The 21518-nt window shown below is 43.4% G+C and overlaps 1 protein-coding gene across 1 annotated transcript in view; it reads left to right on the top strand.

Moving 5' to 3' along the window:
• The window catches only part of SNTB1 (syntrophin beta 1), a 124231-nt gene that overhangs the window by 96327 nt on the left and 6386 nt on the right, over positions 1-21518 (top strand). Inside the window, exons 4-5 of the mRNA XM_072999291.2 lie at positions 6265-6404; positions 20150-20346. Coding sequence (XP_072855392.2) covers positions 6265-6404; positions 20150-20346 — 337 coding nt within the window. The remainder of the gene's footprint in view (positions 1-6264; positions 6405-20149; positions 20347-21518) is intronic.

The following is a 21518-nucleotide window of genomic DNA, read 5'->3' as shown; positions in this document are numbered from 1 at the left end:
TGGGGAGTGGAAGGCGGGACATCAGGAGGAGGGGCTGTACTGTATAAATATGTGATGCCTGTGTGGTGAAAGGAGATGCTGAGACAGACTGTGAGACACTGGGTTGGGACGAAGCAGCAGCTGGGGAAGAAGAAGCTGTTGTGGGAGTCTGGGTGTCTGACAGGGTACTACTGTGTGTCAGAGTACCAGCCTGAAAGGTTCAGGGGTCTGTGGGTTAGCCAGAACTGATGGGTTCAGGGTCTGTGCTTTAAGTTAAAGGTTCTAGGTGAACCAAACTGTATGCTTGTGTGTGTGAGAATAAGCCACGTTACTTTATTTTATTCACCTGATTGTTTTATTTACCCTGTTTGTATTTAAAATAAACCTTATTCTTTTGTTGTTTAAAAATCCATCCCTGGTCTGTGTGACTTATTATAGGGAATGGTTGGTGGCAGCTTAGTGTAACTGTGTGACAGGTCCCAGTAGGTCTGGGTTTGTCACATTGATTGGTGTCCAGCGTGTGGGATACGACTGGTCCAGTTGTCCAGCGGTCCAGCAAAGCCTTGGCAGGTGTGCCCAGAGCAAGGGGGGTCTAGTCAGGGACAGTCTGAGGCGCGTAGGTAATCTTCTAGGTGTACCTCACGGGGAGGTGCACTAGTAGAAGAACGTGCCAACTGGGGAGACTTAGATTTAGGTGCTCTGAGGCAGCCTAGTTTTGGCGGGAAAAGCTGAGGCAAATCTGCGTAGCAACAGTGAGCTAGCTTGCCAGCTGAGAGGCCCAGCAGAGGGGGGTAGGCTCTGACTCGATACTGTTGCAACTTTAGTGCTGAAGAACAGCAGCAATCTCTAGGGAGAGCTGGTTCTGAGGTAAAAGGAAAAAAGTGGTCGTTTTATTTTGAGGCTTGACTTTTTAAAGCAGCCTGTTCTGAGGGGGGGTATGCCCTTGACTCGAAGCCAAGTAGCAGACATGAGTGAGGTGAAAGACCCCCAGATTGACCAAGGTTCTGAGGATGAATTTGGCTCAGTGCAAGGTGACAGCACAGGAGAGCAGGACCCAGAACTCAGAAAAATACTCCTAGCCCAACAGCATGAACTGAGGGTGAGGGAAATGGAGGAAAGATTAGAGAGAGAAAGAAGAGAGGAAAGGGAGAAACAAAGGCAATTTGAATTAGAGAGAGAGAGAGAGAGAATGGAGAGGGAAGAAAGAATGGAGAGAGAGAAAATTGCTCTGGAAAAAGAAAGGATGGCGTATGAGTTAAGAAAACTGGAAATGATGAACCAGAACAATAATAATAATAGGGATTCTGAGGGAGGCCAACTGTCTAAGGCTGACCTGAAGAAATTCCCTGTGTACCACAAGGGAGATTGTCCTGAGGTGTTCTTTTCCTTAGTGGAAAGAGCGTTTGTGGACTTCTCAGTGAGGGAAACTGAGAAGATGACCATCATGCGATCTTTAATCAGTGGTAGCCTGGCTGAGGTTTATGCCGAGATGCCTGAGGAACGGATGAAAGATTTCGCAGAGTTTAAAAAACTGGTGTTTGCAAGACATGGGATAAATGCAGAGCAGCTGAGACAAAGGTTCAGGTCCCTCACCAAGAAGCCAGAACAGACTTTTACCCAAGTGGGGGCCCAATTGGTGAGGCTGCTTGAGAAATGGCTGTCGCAGGAGGGAACAGAGACCTATGAACAGCTTAAAGACTTGATAGCCCTGGAACAGTTCTATTCAGTTCTGCATGGGGAATTGAAATTCCAGGTGAGGGAAAGGAAACCAAAATCTGTGGCACAAGCCGCAGAGATCGCGGATTTTATCTCCCAAATAAGAAAGCCCTTGGGTGAGGGGAAATCTGTAGGTAAACCCAAAGAAACCTACAGCAAGTACTCTCAGGGACCAGGGAAAAGCCAGCAAGGGGGAGGGGCCCATGGTGAAGGGAAGCCCTCAGACATGAAACTAAGACCTCAGATTTTGGAGGGAAAACCAAAACAAGATGAGAGAGAATCAAAATACACCAGAAAATGTTATTTCTGTCAGGGAAAGGGTCATCTAATCTCAGAGTGTGAGATATTAAAGCAGCTAAAAGGAATGGTGCCTCAGGAGTCTAATGGAACCAAGCCAAAAGCTGTGTTCTGTGTCCAGAAAGAGCAAGGCTCAGTGTCACTGAGGGAGCCTGTTGCCATGGCTACTCAGTCTGGAACAGCTACCTCTGCTGATCAGGCTGAGGAAAATGGTCCTCTTATGGAGGTGAAGCGCTGCTTGCTGATAAAAACAGATTCTCAGTTGTTTGAGACAGCAGGGGTGGACGTAGGAATACTTGACCGTCAGTATAGGGGACTGCGGGACACTTGTTCCCAGGTAACCCTGTGCCATCCAGATATCATCCCTAGGGAGTTTATAATCCCAAATGAGAGCATGAAGGTGGCAGGGATTGAGGGGCAGATAATCTCTCTGCCAGTAGCAGAGGTACCTGTCAACTTTCAAGGCTGGAGGGGAGATTGGCGGATAGCGATTTCATCGACTCTGCCAGCAGCCGTGCTCGTGGGAAATGACCTGGCTGAACATGTGAAACGGGTGCTAGTGATTACACGCTCACAAGCCACCACAGGGACAGTTCAGGGGGGTAATGATGAGCCAGAGACGGAAGCAGGTGGGGGGAGTTCAGAAGCTGTGGTGGAAACCTTAACCACAGACAGCAGATTTGGACAGGAGCAAAAGGCAGACGCCACTCTCCAAAAGTGTTTTGAACAGGTGACTGACGCCCAGCTAACACCTGAAACCCCAGTGAGATTTCTGGAGAAAAAGGGGATTTTATATAGAGAAACCCTGAGGAATATCTCAAAAGGGGGAGATGGGATCAGAAGTCAGCTGGTGGTACCTGAAAAGTATCGCCCCATGATCTTACAAAGGGGTCACTCTGACATGTTTGCTGCACACTTAGGGGTGAAAGGGCCCCTTGATTTAATCAAACAAAATTGGGAGCAGATCACCCAGGATGACCCACAAGACGTTGTGACATATATAGACACCTTAATAAATGACCTAAAGAGAAACCTAGAGCTAGCAGCAGAAAACCTGCAAGCTCAGAAGGTCAGACAGAAAACATGGTATGACCACAAAGCTAGAGAGAGGCACTTTGACCCAGGGGAGGAAGTGCTTTGGCTTAGGCCCTGCAGAGAGAACAAACTGCAGCTCAAATGGGCAGGACCATATAGGGTCATTTCCAAGATGTCAGACCTGAACTACCTAATAGAGCAGGAGGAACACCAAGCAAGGAGGGTGGTACATGTGAATGCCCTGAAACCCTACTACAGAGGGGAACAGAGGGTTTTATTCGCGATAAAAGCAGCTGAGAGTGAGGAAGCTGAATTACCCTTCTGGGAGGGTAGAGGGGAAGTAAAATACAACCCAGAGGAGGTAAAGATCAGTCCTGCGCTCACCCAAGACCAGCAGCAAGAACTAAAAACGCTGCTTAGTAAATATCAACAGGTGTTTTCCAACAAGCCGGGGATAGTGAAGGGAGTGATGCATCGGATCCACACAGGGGATGCACCCCCGCAGGCAGTATCCCCATACCGAGTAACGGGACCCTATAGGGACAAGGTGCGGAAGGAGCTGGACGAGATGCTGAGGGAGAACATAATCGTCCCCTCTTCTAGTCCTTGGTCCTCTCCGATAGTCCTTGTGGACAAGCCTGATGGGAGCATTAGGTTTTGTGTTGATTACAGGAAGTTAAACCGTGTAACCACTCCTGATGCCTACCCAATGCCCAGGCTAGACAACCTGATTGAAACCATAGGGGGTTGTCGGTTCATCTCATCATTGGACCTGGTAAAGGGATATTGGCAATTAAGAATTGATCCCAGGGATCAAGAAAAGACTGCCTTTTGCAGCCCTTTTGGTCTCTATGAGTTTCGAGTCCTGAGCTTTGGTCTCAGAAATGCACCAGCCACATTCCAAAGGCTGATGGACCAGACCTTGGCAGGGCTCAGTGACTTTACAGTGGCCTACATTGACGACATAGGGATCTTCAGTAATACCTGGGAAGATCACCTGATACACCTGGAGTTAGTGCTGCAGAGGTTAAGTGCAGCAGGGCTAACAGTAAAGGCCAGCAAGTGTCAGCTGGGTAGCCCAGAAATAAAATACTTGGGTCACATGGTAGGGGGAGGAATGATAAAACCCCTGGAGGCCAAAATAGAAGCTGTTCGTGATTGGCCTAGACCCAACACCAAGAAAAAGGTCAAATCATTTCTTGGGTTGGTGGGCTACTACAGAAAGTTCATCCCGAGGTTTAGCGAGATTGCGGCTCCGCTGACCGATCTGACGAGGAAGAAGGCTGATGACCGCATCCCGTGGACCAGCGACTGTGAGGCGGCGTTCCAGAGGTTGAAGGAGGCGTTAATCAACTATCCTGTCCTGCGTGCTCCAGACTTCGACCGGGAGTTCATCATCTACACCGATGCGTCTAACAGCGGGGTAGGAGCAGTTCTGTGCCAAGAGGATGAGAATGGTGACCAGCATCCAGTGTCCTACCTGAGTAGGAAACTTCAAAAAGGTGAGAGACATTTGGCAACCGTGGAGAAGGAGTGTTTGGCCATAGTCTACGCGATCCAGAAGGCCAAGCCTTACATCTGGGGAAGACATTTTGTTCTGTGTACTGACCATTCACCATTGCAATGGTTAAAGACAATGAAAACCCACAATAGCAAACTTATGAGGTGGGCTTTGAACTTACAGGACTATGACTTTGAAGTGAAGGTGGTCAGAGGGTCAGTGAACTGTGTTGCTGACGCCTTATCAAGAAGACCTGAAGACTGAAGACGGCGAAAGAACATGGACTATATGTATATAATGAAAACAAAAAGTTAAAATGTACCTGGTTTTGAATTTGGTTGGTATTAATAAAGGTAAATTGATGTACTGTATATGGTAAAATGTTTAAATGCATATTTGCTATGGTTAACTTGGAGTGTAAGTATATGTAAGTATTATATGGTATGTATAACTGTTGTTGTGTATTTTATACAGGTTGTTTTTTGGTGAAAAGCACTTTTAGCTTTCCCCCTACAAAACAACTTTTAAAGAGGGGAGGTGTTACATAACAGCACTGATGTTACCTGTCTGTCATGGGTTTGGAGGGAAAGTTCCATCCTATGGGGAGTGGAAGGCGGGACATCAGGAGGAGGGGCTGTACTGTATAAATATGTGATGCCTGTGTGGTGAAAGGAGATGCTGAGACAGACTGTGAGACACTGGGTTGGGACGAAGCAGCAGCTGGGGAAGAAGAAGCTGTTGTGGGAGTCTGGGTGTCTGACAGGGTACTACTGTGTGTCAGAGTACCAGCCTGAAAGGTTCAGGGGTCTGTGGGTTAGCCAGAACTGATGGGTTCAGGGTCTGTGCTTTAAGTTAAAGGTTCTAGGTGAACCAAACTGTATGCTTGTGTGTGTGAGAATAAGCCACGTTACTTTATTTTATTCACCTGATTGTTTTATTTACCCTGTTTGTATTTAAAATAAACCTTATTCTTTTGTTGTTTAAAAATCCATCCCTGGTCTGTGTGACTTATTATAGGGAATGGTTGGTGGCAGCTTAGTGTAACTGTGTGACAGGTCCCAGTAGGTCTGGGTTTGTCACAACCAGTTCCGGTAACTTCATTAGAAATATATGTTTGTGGGTAAGCGAATCAGTGGATACTGATCCCTCAGATATGGGGGTCCTACTTGTACCACCCCGGCTGGGCTTCCCCCCCCCCTTCTCTCCCTACCCTGCAACCAAGAAGTCAAGGGAGCCATTTATTTTATTTTATTTTATTTTATTTTATTTATTTCATTTATACCCCGCCTATCTAGTCAGTTGTGACCACTCTAGGCGGCTTACAACACACACTATGAAACAGAAATGTTCGGGAACCATTGACCTATGGGGTGCTTCTTGATGTCTCCCCCACATCAAGGAGCAGCTCATAGGTCAGTGGCTCCCAAGAGCTTCAAACTTCCTTGAGGCTCACGTGCTCTCTATAGACTCCACATTGCCAATCCCTGCTGTACGGACCCAGCCTCGTTTGGACCTTCACACGGGGTCTTTTTCCTGTGTTAACCTTTGCTCCACTGAATACTCTATATCTAAATCAGGGGACCCACGCTTGGGGTTGATATTATCAAAAAGTGTCTGGTTGTTTTTTAAAACAACAAAATATTTTTTGCTCCTAACTAGCAGCCATAATCTGCAGTTTGCAAGTCCTGCATGCTATTTCATTCAAATTCATGTTCTTTTTCTCTCCCCCTTTACAGGTACTTGGAGAGAATGAGAAGCATTGGAAGCCAATGATTGTTGTACTGACAGAGAAGGACCTTTTGATGTATGAGAACATGCCACGGATCAAGGAAGCTTGGTTTAGTCCTCTTCATTCCTATCCTTTGCTTGCTACCAGGTGCCTTCTTTTTAGAGAATGTATTTCTTTCCAAAGACATCATACATTTATTATTATTTATTCCTTTCAGTGTATTTTAACCCCAGTTCCTTCCCCTAAACTTCTAATGGGGCTTATGAAGATTAGTAGTAAGGTAGTCCCAGTCAAAAGAGTGACGGCCTAGAAGATGCAACTGCACATAATAACCCCAACAGAACGTAGCCCAATATTCAAAGTCTGCACAGCACAATTATCTGCATGTCTTGGATTGCACTACTGTGCAAAGAGATCACTCATTTGGGACCTTCAGGACACGAATGTCTACAGTACAACTGCTTAGGAATCCAGTAGGGCTCACGTTTAGAATACACTCACAAAAAGGACAGCCTCTTGCATAATCAAGTGAGAGAAACACGTACAGTGGTGCCTCGCACAACGATGTTAATTGATTCCAAAAAATTCATCGCTGTGTGAAACCATCGATCTGCGAAACACTATTTCCCATAGGAATGCATTCAAAACCGGTTAATCCATTCCAATTGGAACGGATTGCCGTCCTTAAGCGAAAATCACCATAGGAAACATCGTTGAGTGAAACCCGGTTCCCCAGTTGAAATGCATTGAAGCCTACTCAATGCATTTCAATGGCTTTGCGAAGTCCTTTTTCGCTCCTGTAAAAGTGTCTTACAATGTTTGGAACCTGTTTTAAATGCTTGCAGTCACTAGCCCACCTCCTGAACCCTATGCAAACTTAATTTGGTGTTGTTCTGAGTCGTCGTTAATTTTTGGTGAAGCATTTAAAACAGGTTTCAAACAGTTTAAGACACTTTTACAGGAGCGAAAAAGGGACATTGTTAAGTGAAAATCCCCCATAGAGAACATCGTTAAACGATGGGGGAAATTCCTCAAAGAAACCCATCACTGTGTGAATTCGTCGTTGTATGAAGCAATCGTTGTGTGAGGCACCACTGTATTTATCATATGATTTTTCTCCAGCCAAGAAAATTGAGTGTGACCAAGAAAGCACAAAGGCTTTTACATACAATTAGAATTGAGCGAGCTTAACCCAATGGACTCCTGGCCATTGTCATTCATTAAGGCATAAATTCTTAAAATTTGCAGTCATACAAAATTCATAGAGTAATCCGATTCTTTGGAAAAAAGATCCACATTAGCTTAGGGAACTCTCTATTGAAGGACTATTGATTTTATAAATATGTATGAAACATTAGCCCTCCATTAGTGAATAAATTGACTTCTGTTCATTTATCAGACACCTGAATTTTTTTGAGTTGACATACTCTTCAAGGTGAAACCTAAACCTCTCATGTACTCCAATAGCAAGCACAAATAGACTATCACTATTCCATTTTGGAGCAATTCCTAAAAGTGATACCAACAATAAAACCTTTCTTGTGAGGCAGCTTACCTGAGATACCTGTCAGAAACCCCTTTCAGGATAAGGCAGAAATGATTTGGATTGAAATTGTAACATATTGTTTTACTTCTTCAGTGTACGGTAAACTTGAGTTAAAACATTTTGAGAAAATTGTTTTATCCATTTTTCTGTAAGTGCAGACGGTGGGCTCAGTGCAGAAATCTCGAGTCATATAAAACAACATGGTTGGTAGGCCATAGCCTTGAAGAATTATCAAACAATATGTAGTAGATTAACACTTAATGCCACAGAAGTCCAGGCTTCATTGACTTAACTGCTTGAAGGCCTGGAATGATCTTAGGATTGTATATTCTAAGACTGAGAAGCAACGTCAATGAAGCTGAATTAGATAAGAATTAAACACTGTCAAAGTGCATACCATACTACAAATGGGTTTTTAGCCCTTTCAAGAAAACAGCAAAGATGGGCCAGCCTAGCCTCCCGTGGGAGAGAGTTCCAAAGTTTGGGGAGCAGCAGCACAGAAGGCCCCTCCTATGTACTCCCCAAATGCACCTGTGAAGGTGGTGGGACTGAGAGAAAGGCCTCTATTTCCTGATGATCTTAATACTCAAGCAGGCTCATAAAGGGAGATGCAGTCTTTGCTTGAGCCCAAGCCATTTAGGGCTTTATAAGTTAGAACCAACACCTTGAAGCTGATCGGCAGCCAGAGGAGCTCCTGTAACAAGTTAATGTGATCCCTGTAACCATCCCCAATCAGCAATCTTAACGTGCTGTGATGTCAACCCATTAATTGAAATTCATGGGATTTATGGATGCACATGACTGCTTTGGTTCCTCCATGGAAGGCCTGCTTTTTATAAGTCTTCCAAGCTCATTGGAGTCCCTAGCAGCATTGCCACAGAACCTGACTCCATGGTGCCTCTGAAGTATGGTCGGTATAAATGGGGCAGCTGTGTTAGTGCTGGAGCGCCGGCGTGAGTTTATACTTTGCCAATGTCTTGGAGACAGTGAAACAGATTTGCCCACTGCCCTGAATTCCTAACCCAACCACTTCTGCTCCCTACCTAATGGTCATAATGTGTATGGAAGATGCTTTCAGGATAGTAACACTACATGTTCAGAATAAGTGGGGCCACCAAAAAAATGTAGTGTGGGTTGTACTATCATTCTCAGTATGCCAGCAAGCCGGATATGCCTTGATAGTCCATTTCACACACACCCCACACACCCTGCTCTTCTACTTCATTCCTCAAATGGATGTTCAGCATTCTTTATTCAGTCCTGACCAGGATTTTTATCAACTCTTTCCTTTTTTTCTCACTCCTCCTCCCACACCATCTGCAATTCTTTCAGTTTTCCCAGGGAATTTCTTTCCTGGTTTGGCTCTGTAGCCTTCATAACAGAGTGCTTGTGTTTGCTGTTAGTATCTGAATATCTTTGACCACACACAGGTGTAACTGATTAAATATATTAATACAATATTCAGTGCCTAAGAAAGCAAGTAAGTACATATATCAATGCAGTTTGTTTATTTTGCATACTAAATGATAATGTGCAAAGTTAGGTATTTTGGATAGAGGAGTTCTAGAATTTTGTCTTGGCCACCACCCTCTTTGGGTATAAGGTCTCCTTTCCAACAGTTCATAAATATAACTTCTTCAGACAATAATCTGCAGAATCCCCCATCTTGTAGTGGGGGGGGGGAGAATAGCAGAAGCCAAAAAGATTAAAACATCTGGCTTGCATTTTTGATCAATGTGTTTTTCTCTGTCATTGCATGCTATAGAATATGGTCTGATTTTAAAGTGATGTTACACTTTTCACAGCATGCTGGAATACGTAGTTAATAATATGGTTTTTGAGGTTTGTGAGATTTTCAAGGAATGGTTTACCATTGCCACTCTTGCAGTTAGGTTCCACAACAGAAGGGATTTGAATCCAGATCTCCAGAGTTGTAGGCCAACATTTCATCTATTATATTGTGTTGGCTCTTAAAATGATTGTTATAAAAGAGAAAGGGAGGAATTCTCTATTTGCTGTCTCTGCATATTTCATATATGCCTACAAACGTTTGCATCTTCAGATTGTACTCTCTGTGTGCCTGTGTTGCTTTTGGAACAAACTTTTGCTGTTCGATTCTGTAACAGCCTTTCAGTGTGTAAATCGCTGAACTTCAAAGCATTAGATTTGTTGTTACAGTTCTCTTTCTGGAATGAACACTGTTGGCACCATACGTTGCCAAGCCCTCCAGAAATATTCCTAGCACTGAATCTTCCTTTCTGGCTCCTGCTACACGCTCTTTGCTCAGCTAGCTGTTTCTTTCTCAGACGCATGCTCTTGATAAGGAAGATATTTCCCAGTGCGATAGGAAAACATTGGAGGAACAGCTGACTACAATAGAGAAAGAGTGGCAGGAAGGGAGAGAAAGAGGAAAGCAGAGGGGCTGGAAGACATGTCCAGGGTGGATGGAGAATTGTGTACAGTGGTGCCTCGCTTAACGAGTGCACCGTATAGCGATGTTTCCGTATAGCGATCCCTTTTTCGGGATCGCTATATGGAAACATACCCGATCTTCGCAATGGGGAAAACCCGCATTGCGAAGATCGGGTATTGCGGCGGCCATTTTGGAGCCGCCGAACAGCTGATCGGCGGTTCCAAAATGGCCGCCGGAAGCCCGGAAATGGCTGCCGGCAGCCGTTTTCGCACCCTGCCCTCGCTTAGCGAAGGCGCGAAAATGGCTGCCGGCACCTGGAATCCTCGCTGAACGGGTAAGTAACGAAGGTATTGGAACGCATTAAACGAAGTTTAATGCGTTCCAATACCTTTCCCCTACCCGTTTAGCGATGATTCCGTATAGCGAGGGTTAATCCGGAACGGATTAACCTCGCTATACGGGGCACCACTGTATAAGAAAAAATAAAACATAAGAACCCCCCCCCCCGCTGGATCAGGCCAAGGGCCCATCTAGTCCAACTCTCTGTATCTCATAGGGGCCCCACCAGATGCCTCTGGGAACACACAAGACAGCTGGATACCTGTCTCCTGATACCCCTGCCCTGCATCTGGCCTTTGGAGGTACTTTCCTTCTAAGCCTGGAGATTATATATCCCCATCATGGCTTGTAACCTTCGCTGGACTTTTCCTCCAGGAATCTGTCCCATCCCCTTTTAAAGGCATCTAGGCCAGATGCCATCACCACATCCTGTGGCAAGGAATTCTTGGTAGACTCTAGAACTATGTTTATTTGTTTGTTTGTTTGTTTGTTTTCTCCACATTCTAAAAATATTGAAAATGCATGTTATGAAAATACCCCCAACCCTACAACAGACCCTATTTGTTGCAGTACTGAAGAAATTTTCTGGAGGGACTGTAGCTATCAAACTCCCAGCCAAAGCCTGCTGAGTTACTTTACTTCATGAAGTCTGATATCTCCAAGGCACCCCGAATCATCCCAGGCAGTAAAAAATAATAATAATAAAAAATAAATAATAATAATAATAATAATAATAATAATAATAATAATAATAATAATAATAATAATAATAATAATAATAATAATAATAATAATAATAATAATAATAATAATAATAATAATAATAATAATAATACAGTCTAACAATTCTCCAGTCTCCCTCAACACTCAAAATCTTTTATCTGCAGCAGGCCAGCACCACCAGCATCGCCCTACCTAATGGTAGAGCCAGCCCTGAGATGTGTGTAGTACCATTGCATGGGGAACCAACGAAACACTAGCTGTTGACATGAGACACAACCTGTTGCCAAGGTTCTACCATCAACCCAACATCTGAGTCTTGGGTGGACTATGATGCACTCTCATGTTACTAGCTGCGCATAGCGATAACTTCCCGGCTGTCACTAAGCAAACCATTGCTTGCATATTTGTGGAGGATCACTCTGGAGAGAGCCTCAGCATTGGCTTGCCAAGATCTCCCCTTCCAACCCACATTGGATTCCTGTACTGTGAGAAAGCAGAAGAAGAAATAAGTGTCCTTATGTCATGATTTTGGCAAGCCTATATTTAATGTTACGGAGATGTTCAGCCACAATAGCTTATACACATATGATATTGTTGTTTTTTATTTAAACCTAGTATCCTGATTTAGAACCAGTTTAGTGTAGTGAATGGAATGTTTGTTTGTTTGTTGTTTGAAAGGATCCAAACCAGCTTACATTATTAAGATACTATATTAAAGCTAGCAACAATGAGTATACAAATACTAAAACGGATCAAACAAACACTATATAGAAAACATAAGCAGCACCAAAACACATTCAAAGTGGTAAGGTGCAACAATCGATTTAAAAACCCTACTCAGGCAGCCAGTCACTCAGGGAAAGCCTGCCTGAAGAGAAAGGTCTTCGCCTGCTTGTGGAACGAAAGCAAAGAAGGGGCCAGTCTGGCTTCCTGTGGGAGGGAGTTCCAGAGTCTGGGAGCAACAATAGAAAAGGCCCTTTCCTGTGTACTCACCAAACACATTTGTGTGTTTGGTGAGAAAGGGCCCTCCTGATGATCTTACTACTCCAGCAGGCTGATAAAGGGAGATGTGATCCTTGAGATAGCTAGGGCTCAAGCCATTTAGGGCTTTATGGGTTGGAATCAACACCTTGAATTCAGCCCAGAGATAGATCAGCAGCCCGTGAAGCTTGCTGTAATGGTGTGTGTGTGTGCGCGCACGTGTGCGTGTGTGTGTGTGTGTGATGTGATCCCTGTAACCAACCCCAGTCAGCAATACAGCTGCTGTGTTTTGGACCCACTGAAGTTTTCTGACACTTTCCATAGGCAGCCCCACATAGTCTGCATTACAGTAATCCAGACAGGATGTCACTAAGGCATCTGCCACCTCAGCCAGATCAGACCCCTGCAGGAATGGGTGCAGCTGGTGCACTAGTTTTAATTGATTCAAATCCCAACTCAGCCATGGGAACTCACTGGGAGATGATACTGGTAAAACTACTTAAAACATTTCACATACATTGAAAACACTGTTAGGGTTGCTCTAATTTGCATTTGACATACACGTCTGGTTTGGTGAGTGTGATCATCCTGGAAGCAAAACCTGCTGCTCTGGTCTTCCTCTGAAACACATTACCATACCTCTTATGATTTCATTTCGTCCTGCTGGTAAATCGGGATGGGACTATTGCCCTTAAGCCTCCCCTTTTGCCTTTGTATTGAAGACATTAACATTTTAAGTAAATGTGCATGCCCTTGTTTCCAGCTAAAATTGGGATTTTTTTTCTTCACTTAAAACAAGGTGCATAACTTTTTTTTACAAGGCTTATAGTTCTCCAGCCCCCAGATGCTATTCAGTTCGGAATTTTACAACCTCACATGCTGCCTGTAGTTTGTTTGGCCAGGGTGACTTCCAGTCTATTCAGCACTAAACAATCGTTCGTTCCAACCTCGTGCTCTGCTGAGAGTTCTTTTCCCCTCTCCTCTGTTGAAGTTAGTTGTTTGTTTGTCAGTTGGTTTGTTTCATTTGCTGTTCTCAATTGTAAGTAATGAAACATTTAACCCTTTGTATTGCTATTGTCTCAAAGTGTGTTTTGGAGCCTGTAAGTTCCAGTTAATGAGAAAGGGATGGACGATCTGTGAACTTGAAACTATTCTCCTCTGTGAGTCTTTGTACTTCTACTATGTATTAAAAGGAGAATTTTAACCAGAAATTCAGAACTGTGCAACATGCACTCCTGCAGTAAATCTGTTCATTGTGCCCCTCAAGTGCCCCACAATAGACAAAGAAACTTCAGAGCCCCCTATTGTGTTTAGGCTACCGGAAGCTGTTCTCTCCATTTCTCTAGGGTCTTCTTAGCCCCTAATTCTGTGAAAAATAATCCACAATTCACCTTGTTTGGACTGGTATTATTGCTGTTACTAGGAATAAGTTCAGCAGCCCCAGTATGATGGGGTGGTGCAGCAATCAATATGTTTTCATTCTGGAAACATAAACAGAGAAGTAAAATAAAATAACAAAATAAAAATTAGAATACGAACTCAATGGTGACTACATACAATACACATTAAACTTTTTCCACTTGTGCCACCTCCATAGATTTTACAAGGTTATTTATATGTATAATTTAATCATTCTCTGTGTATCACTGTATAGTTTTAGAATGTATTTTCTTTATTGGGATGTTTCTGAGTTTTATCTTTTAATCTTGTAAACCACCCAGAGTAGTGTTTGCACTAATGGGGTGGTATATAAATGAAATGAATGAATGAATTTTCTTTAGCATTATTGAGCTCATTTCCTTACCATAATCTTTCACAGAGTGTGGTCTTCTTTAGAACCACCATGGGCGATTTTGCCAAAACTACAGGTGACTGGACACCTACCTCTGGTTTCCTGAAAACATTGTTTTGGATCAGAACCAAGCATGAGGTGCACATGCCTTATTCAAACAGAAGGTCTTGTTTCCTGGTGGTCTCCAGGAAGCCTGATTCTCAGTTCTTTCAGATGCAGGTTTGGAGGGCCTTGGTAGGTTTCTTGGGGGCTGCAAGATCAGGCAGAGTTGATCTCCCGGGAGCACAATATGTGGTGACATTGGGGACTCTGCAGCCAGCTGATGAAGCAAGCAAACTAGGATGGGTTTGTGCATCCCGGGCATTCCGTTGCATTTTTTGATAGCAGGAGAGGACAACTGATCAGGGGGGAACAATTCCATCACCCACAAGCATGTGCCTCTTTGTAGCAGAGAGAGCACCTGTGTGCAGGCACAACTACATAGTATAATGCTTTACATACCGTTTACATGCAGAGATTCCTCTTTAGGCAATCCAGTCCACCAGTACACATGGATGGACAGACGGACGGACGAACAGACTATATCTATCTCTAGATAGATAGATAGATCGATCGATCGATCGATCGATCGATCTGTATTGCCTCCAAAGGCTTTCCCCGAGAGCCATTCATGGTTTCTGACACTTCTAATAATGCTTCTCTTTCTGAATGAGTTACACATGCATGTAGAAGCCTCAGTTCTCATCTTTGCACGGACATGTCCCTCTCTAGTTTAAGAACAGTGGATCTAGAAGTCCCTTTTTAACCTGCCCACCAAAATAAAGTGTGGTCAGGGTGGGGATATCCAGCTATCCTGTGCCCTCTGGTGGCATATGCCGGTGCTGGCATGCACACCTCAGTTTATCGTCAGGGATATTTCATCTGGGTAACCTCAAGATGAACTCTGAGCGAAAGCTGAGGCCTCTGCCTATCACACAGTTCTCCAGTTCCTTGTCCTTTACTCGTTCGCCACTGACCTCCAGATGGACTCAGTTTCTTTAAATGGTTACACAAACATACATGCAAGTCAGTTCCGGCTTTCTCTTACCATGTTAAGCCTGTGGGGCCAGTATTGTAACTACTTTTTCTTATCCTCTGAGTATAAAATCATCTTTCATTGAATTGGCTAGTTTTGAGGTGCTGCTCTACAAAAATTTTCCTGATATTCAAATGATATGTATGTATGTATGTATGTATGTATGTATGTATGTATGTATGTATGTATGTATGTATGTATGTATGTATGTATGTATGTATGTATGTATGTATGTATGTATCCTGCCCATCTGGTCTATACGACCACTCTAGGCGGCTGTAACCTGAGCCCATTATCCTGCACTCTGGGATGACTGAGACCAGATCCTGCCCTCCTCTGTATTACTTTTCAGGTATTTGAAGAGTGCTGTCATATCTCCCATCTGTCTTGTTTTCTCAAAGCTAAAGATGCCCAGTTCTTCCAGTCTTTCCTCACAGGGCTTAGATTCCAATTTGTCTAAATCCCTCTTTAAAAATGTTGTGTCCAGAACGGGACACAGTACTCAAGATTAGGCCTATCCAGTGCCGAGGGAAGGGAATTAGTATTTCATGGGATTTGGAGACAATACAGAGTATTACTGGTATTACTGAATCAAGTACACCCAGCTTGTAACTGTATATTGGGGGGGGGCGATTTCCCCCTAGGTATAGAACTTTGCATTTATCCCTGTTAAATTTCATTATTTTATTTTCAGTCCAGTGCTTGAGCCTATCAAGAACTTTTTGAAAAGTGCTTCTATCTTCCAGGGCATTAACTGTCCCACCCAATTTTGTGTCATCTGCATATTTGACAGGGATTCCCTCTCATCGAAGCCTGGGGCTGAGTCTCATGGTACCTCACTTATTACCTCCCAGTTTGACAAAGAAGCATTCATAAGCATTCTCTGAGTATGATTCTGTAACTGTGTATCCATCTGATAATTGCTTTATCCAGCCCACACCTAGTTAGCTTGCTAATCAGAAGATTATGGGGCACTTTGTCAAAAGCTTTGCTGAAGTCAAGATATATTATGTCTACAGCATTCCCACTGTCTATCAAGGAGGTTACCTGATCAAAAAAATGAGCTAAGATTAGTCTGGCAAGATTTGTTTGTTTCCCATACTCCTGGCATTTGTATAGAGACATCAGAGACTGTGTGATTTGTGTCCTGCTTGCCAGCATACATTTTTATGAAGGTTATTATTGGGCCAGGCTAGAGTTGCTTGGTCTGTTCCTCTTATTGTGCATAGGCCTTAATTTATCTTTACCTCTGAGTTTTTGTCTCCCCTTCCAATTCAGTTTAAAGCCCTCCTGATGAAGGGCTTTTGATACTTTTGATCAGTTAACATATTTTGGCAGATGAAACCTACTCATGCCAAATTGACAGAACCATCTTTAAATTAAACCACTCTTCAAAAGCTGAGGGAAGCATCTTTCCTTGCAGCCCTAATTAATCCTGTCAGTAGCAACTTCTAAATTCACTGGCGCTCCAGGAAATGCCCCAGTTTCTCACTCCATTGTTTCACCACTTCTAGATCGTACACTAGCTGTTGTAATGAAACCTAGAGTAATCTGTCTTCTACAATCATGTCTTGTCTGCCTGATGCAACCTCCTACTTTGATACTAACCGAAAATATCTCATGCATTTTTGCCATAGTTTTTATCAGGCTAGTAAACCAAGAAAATTGTACAGTCTTTTTTTAATGCAACAATTTTTTTTTTATTGCTGCACAAATTGCAGAATTTCGGAATATCACTGTATCTCATAGTTCCCAGCTGTTACTACTGTAGTTTTATATTATTTTTGGATTGCCAGTTATGACCTTGAGTATTCAAGCATGAATTTTCATGCTTCTTGCTCTAGATTGTAGTGCTTCTTTCATTTCACCTCCTTCTGGCATCTTGGATCTTCTGCATTTGTACCTGCTTAGCTAGTCAATTCACAGCAAATGAGATGTATCTGCTGATTTGAAGAAGAGGTGTAACGATTTCTGCTTTTAAACCACAACTCCCAGAAACCCATAGTCCTGGGGAATTCTGAGAACTGTGATCCAAAAACACAAATTTGCATACTTCTGATTATAATAAACAGTAGATCTTATGTGTTTCACAGAAACACATAGAGTAGGAAGAAGGAATAGGTGGCCCACCAAGTGTTCTTAGACTTCAGCTGTCCTCAGCTCTCACCACTGGTTCTGCTAGTTGAAATTCATGGGAATTGTGGTCTCACAACATGTGGAGGCTATATGTTCTCCACACCTGGCATAGGTCTTTTAGCAAACAAGAAAGAAACATCTTTTTCATTGTTACAACTGTATCATTGTTTATATAGCCTATCATAAATAGAGAAAAAATATGAATTATATAATTTATATAAACCAAATATCAGAATCACTGAATTAAATATATCATAACACCACCAACAACAGTAACAACAAACATGGCTTTTAGAAATAGGAATGGCATCAACAAGCGTCCTCAGAAATGCAGAAAATACAAAAATGGCAAAGTACCAAACATTTAGGGAAGAAATTTAAAGAATTTGGAAGCATGATCAGGCTAGCTTCCTCTGTAGACTAATTTCAGCAACTGGAGTCATTCCAGAATCTTGGATTACACATTTGAAACAAGTGCCAATATCTGTTAATTTCATCCTGAAATGCAAACATCAGTAATTTTGCAAACAAAGACCTTTAGGACTTGACGCCTAATATTTAGGCTTGAGTCTTTGGTCCTCCCTCAAACACCAGCAATGCTGAGAAATAAAAAGTATAGCAATAATAAACAAATTTCAGCTGTTGTGTTGATATTTATTAATATCCTAGACTGAATAAGAAACACATATAGATTTACATCTTCGCTTGGAACTCATCTCCTCTGGATACCACGGACCTATACAAACTGTTCTGTAACGTTTATTGTTGTGCTGCCTATCTGCTCCAATTCTTATTAAATTGATTAGTTTCCCCAGATAGGTTAGATTCCATGCTATATGTAACCATTCCCCAGGAGATAGAGTTGAACTCCCCCCCCAATTACAGTAGCACCCCTGTATCTGTGGGATCAAAACCCACAATTTCGAAGCAAAAGCAAAGAATTTCACTTATCCATGGCCTGAAAATATTAAAAGAAAAAAAGAAAAATCCAGAATTTTTTCACAACCAACCACTAGAGGGAGCCAGAGACTATGCTACGAATAATTGTTAGTGAAGACTAAGTAGCATGGACTCCCTCTAGTGGCCAGTTCTGGTAATGTATGTAAAGATACAGTGAGGTCTCGACCTACGGAATTAATCCGTATTTGAACGGGGTCCGTAGGTCGAAAAGTCCTCAAGTCGAAAATGCGTTCCCCATAGGAATGCATTGAAAACCATTTTCTGAATCCATATCTGGCCCAAGAACCCCCCCCCAAAAAAAATTAATAAAAATTAAACTTACCTTTCTGAAGCCTTCCAGGGGTCTCCCGTCGCCACCATCACCGCTGCCCGAGGCCTCCAAGGGCTTCTCGCCACTGCCGGAGGCCTCTCGGAGGTCCGGTGCTGCCACCATTGCCGCTGCCGGAGGCCTCTCAGAGGTTCCCCCACCACCACCGATGCAGGCTTTCCCAGAGAGTAGACCGGGCCTACCGGGGGAAGCCTTCCCCCAGTAGGCCCGGTCTACTCCCTGGGAAAGCCTGTGTCAGTGAGGGGAACCTCCGGATGCCTTCCCCCCCACCATGGGAGGCCTGTTGGAGCCCCCCCCGCCACTGATAGTGGCTCCGAAGCACTATCGGCGGGGGGGGCCTCCGAGAGGCCTCCCATGGCGGCAGAGAAGCCCTGGAAGGCATCCAGAGACAAGATCTACAGCTTATGGACTGGAAAGGGGAGGCAGGGAAAGTGCCAAATTTGAATTTGGTGCTTTCCCCGCCTCCCCCTTCTCGTCCGTAGGTCAATTCTCCGGCCGCAAGTTGAAGCGAAACTTTGCAATTGTAGAAGTACGTAGGTTGAAAAGTATGTAAGTGGAGCCGACTGTAAGTCGAGCCTCCACTGTACTTTTTTCTTAGGCTTTTTTCTTTTACCTAGATAGGTAGGTAGGTAGGTAGGTAGGCAGGCAGGCAGGCAGGCAGGCAGGCAGGTAGATGGTAGATAGATAGATAGATAGATAGATAGATAGATAGATAGATAGATAGATAGATAGATAGATAGATAGATAGATAGATAGATAGATAGATAGATAGATAGATAGATAGATAGATAGATAGATAGATAGATAGATAGATAGATAGATAGACAGATAGACAGACAGACAGACAGACAGATAGATAGATAGATAGATAGATAGATAGATAGATAGATAGATAGATAGATAGATAGATAGATAGATAGATAGATAGATAGATAGATAGATAGATAGATAGATAGATAGATAGATAGATAGATATTATCCACGGTTTTCAGTATCCATAGGAGTTTGGAACCACTTTCCAGCAGATATTAGGGAGAGGGGTTCTGCTGTATGAGAAACTTTCATCTCAGCAGCTATCAATGAATGCAAGTGAGAACAAATTTCCCTTGTTCGTCTGGAAAGTCTATAGCACACATACTATCGCTGTGATGCATAGCTATTCCTTAAAAGCTTTATTTGTTCTTATTGTTTCTTCTGGTCACTCCCAGTTATGGAAAATCGCCACATGGTGCCTAAAATGTCTCTGGTGGCGGCCATGGCGAAATTGCCATGTGGCCTCCAGAGCCTTATGCAAATCTTTCAATAAATAAATAAATGGTGGGAGCCTGATAATGCAAGAGGGGTGCACGTGGGCTCCTCAGGGAAGGCCTATGTTGCCCTCAGCCCATCCTTCATCTTTCCCTGTTGTAGAGGAAGATTGATGGTGGTGGGTAAGGTATTTTTTGGGGGGGGAGGGGGGAACCTGTTCTCCCATCATCTGTTGCTACCTGGTTCGTTTTAAGTTTTTCAGGGACTGAGTCCCTAGCCATGTGTTCTGCCATGAAGGGTTTCCACTAAACTTCATAATGGTAGTTTCTCGTTCTGTTCCCTTACCTTCAGGTTGGTGCATTCAGGGCCAGGGAAGGGCTCCCCGCAGTCCGGAATGGATTTGTCCTTTGCTACTCGTACAGGCACACGGCAAGGGATCGAAAGCCACCTCTTCAGGACAGAGACTAGCCGAGACCTCTCACTGTGGACGCGAAGCATCGTTCAAGGTTGCCACAATGCCGCAGAGCTCTCCACAGAAATCACAACCGGTGAGTGCTTCACTAATCAGGCAACTTTACAGTTAGAAGGCAATAAGACATCAACTCTCTAGACAGACATTCTTTCCAAGTTGTAAACAAAGCCTGTTTACCTTGCGGTGGCCAGCCACAAAACGAAAGTAACCCATGATAATTTTCAGAGCTGCAGAAACCTTGCAGTAGAATAAATATTAAAGAAGTGTCACTGATTCCCTTTTCTAATTGTGAAGCTACTGTTTTGTATAGGTTGGCTCTCATTCTTTAGCAGAGGCTCCAGTAGAGCTATCTTCAAGAATTTCTTGTGCTTCTTCAATGGAAGGCAAGTTCAGTTGGTAGTCCTTTACAGGTGAAAAAGAAAGTACGCTCTCTTCTAGTTTTAGTTTTTACTTACTTTTTCTCACATTTTGTCTTTATTTCTGTAAAATAAATCATGACACAGGGTAATACAGTGGTGCCTTGCTTAACGGGCACTCTGTTTAGTGACAAAACCGCATAGCGACGAAGATTTTGCGATCGCAAAAGCGATCGCATTGCAATGCTTTAAATGGGGTTTTTTCGCTTTGCGAGGATCGGTTCCCTGTTTCGCTTACCGATCATCGCAAAACGAAGATTTGTTAACAGCTGATCGGCGGTTCCAAAATGGCTGCCGGGTAAAAAAATGGCCGCTCGCTGTGTTTTTGCAGATTCCTCGCTTAAGAGGCAGCGAAAATGGCCGCCCCTATGGAGGATCTTCGCAAAAGGTCAGTTTTTTGCCCATAGGAATGCATTAAACAGGTTTTAATGCGTTTCTATGGGCTTTTTTAAATCGCATAGCGACGAAATCGCTTAGCAGCGATTTTTGCTGCATGGATTAACGTCGCTATGCAAGGCACCACTGTATGTCATGTGTTGTTGTTCCTCTGAGGTTGTAGTTACCTCATTTTCAGACCTGCTAAGGACCAGATGATTTTTATTATGTCCTGATATGTAAAATCATAGAATTCAAAGAGGGTGTACTTTTGTTTTCACACGACTGTCCCTTGGGAGTAAAAACAGCAAAGGGTCTTGCGGCACATTATAGACTAACCCCTAAATCCAGTTCCAGTTAGAGTAGACTTACTGAATCAATGTGAACATGGTAGTTCAGCAGTTACCTAAATTCCATTGCTTCAGTGGATGTACTTTGTTATGTGCCATCAAGTCGG

This window comes from Pogona vitticeps, chromosome 4, assembly GCF_051106095.1.
Source record: "Pogona vitticeps strain Pit_001003342236 chromosome 4, PviZW2.1, whole genome shotgun sequence".
Taxonomy (NCBI): Eukaryota; Metazoa; Chordata; class Lepidosauria; order Squamata; family Agamidae; genus Pogona; species Pogona vitticeps.
The sequence above is the reverse complement of the archived record's forward strand: the minus strand, read 5'-3'. Positions and strand labels throughout refer to the sequence as shown.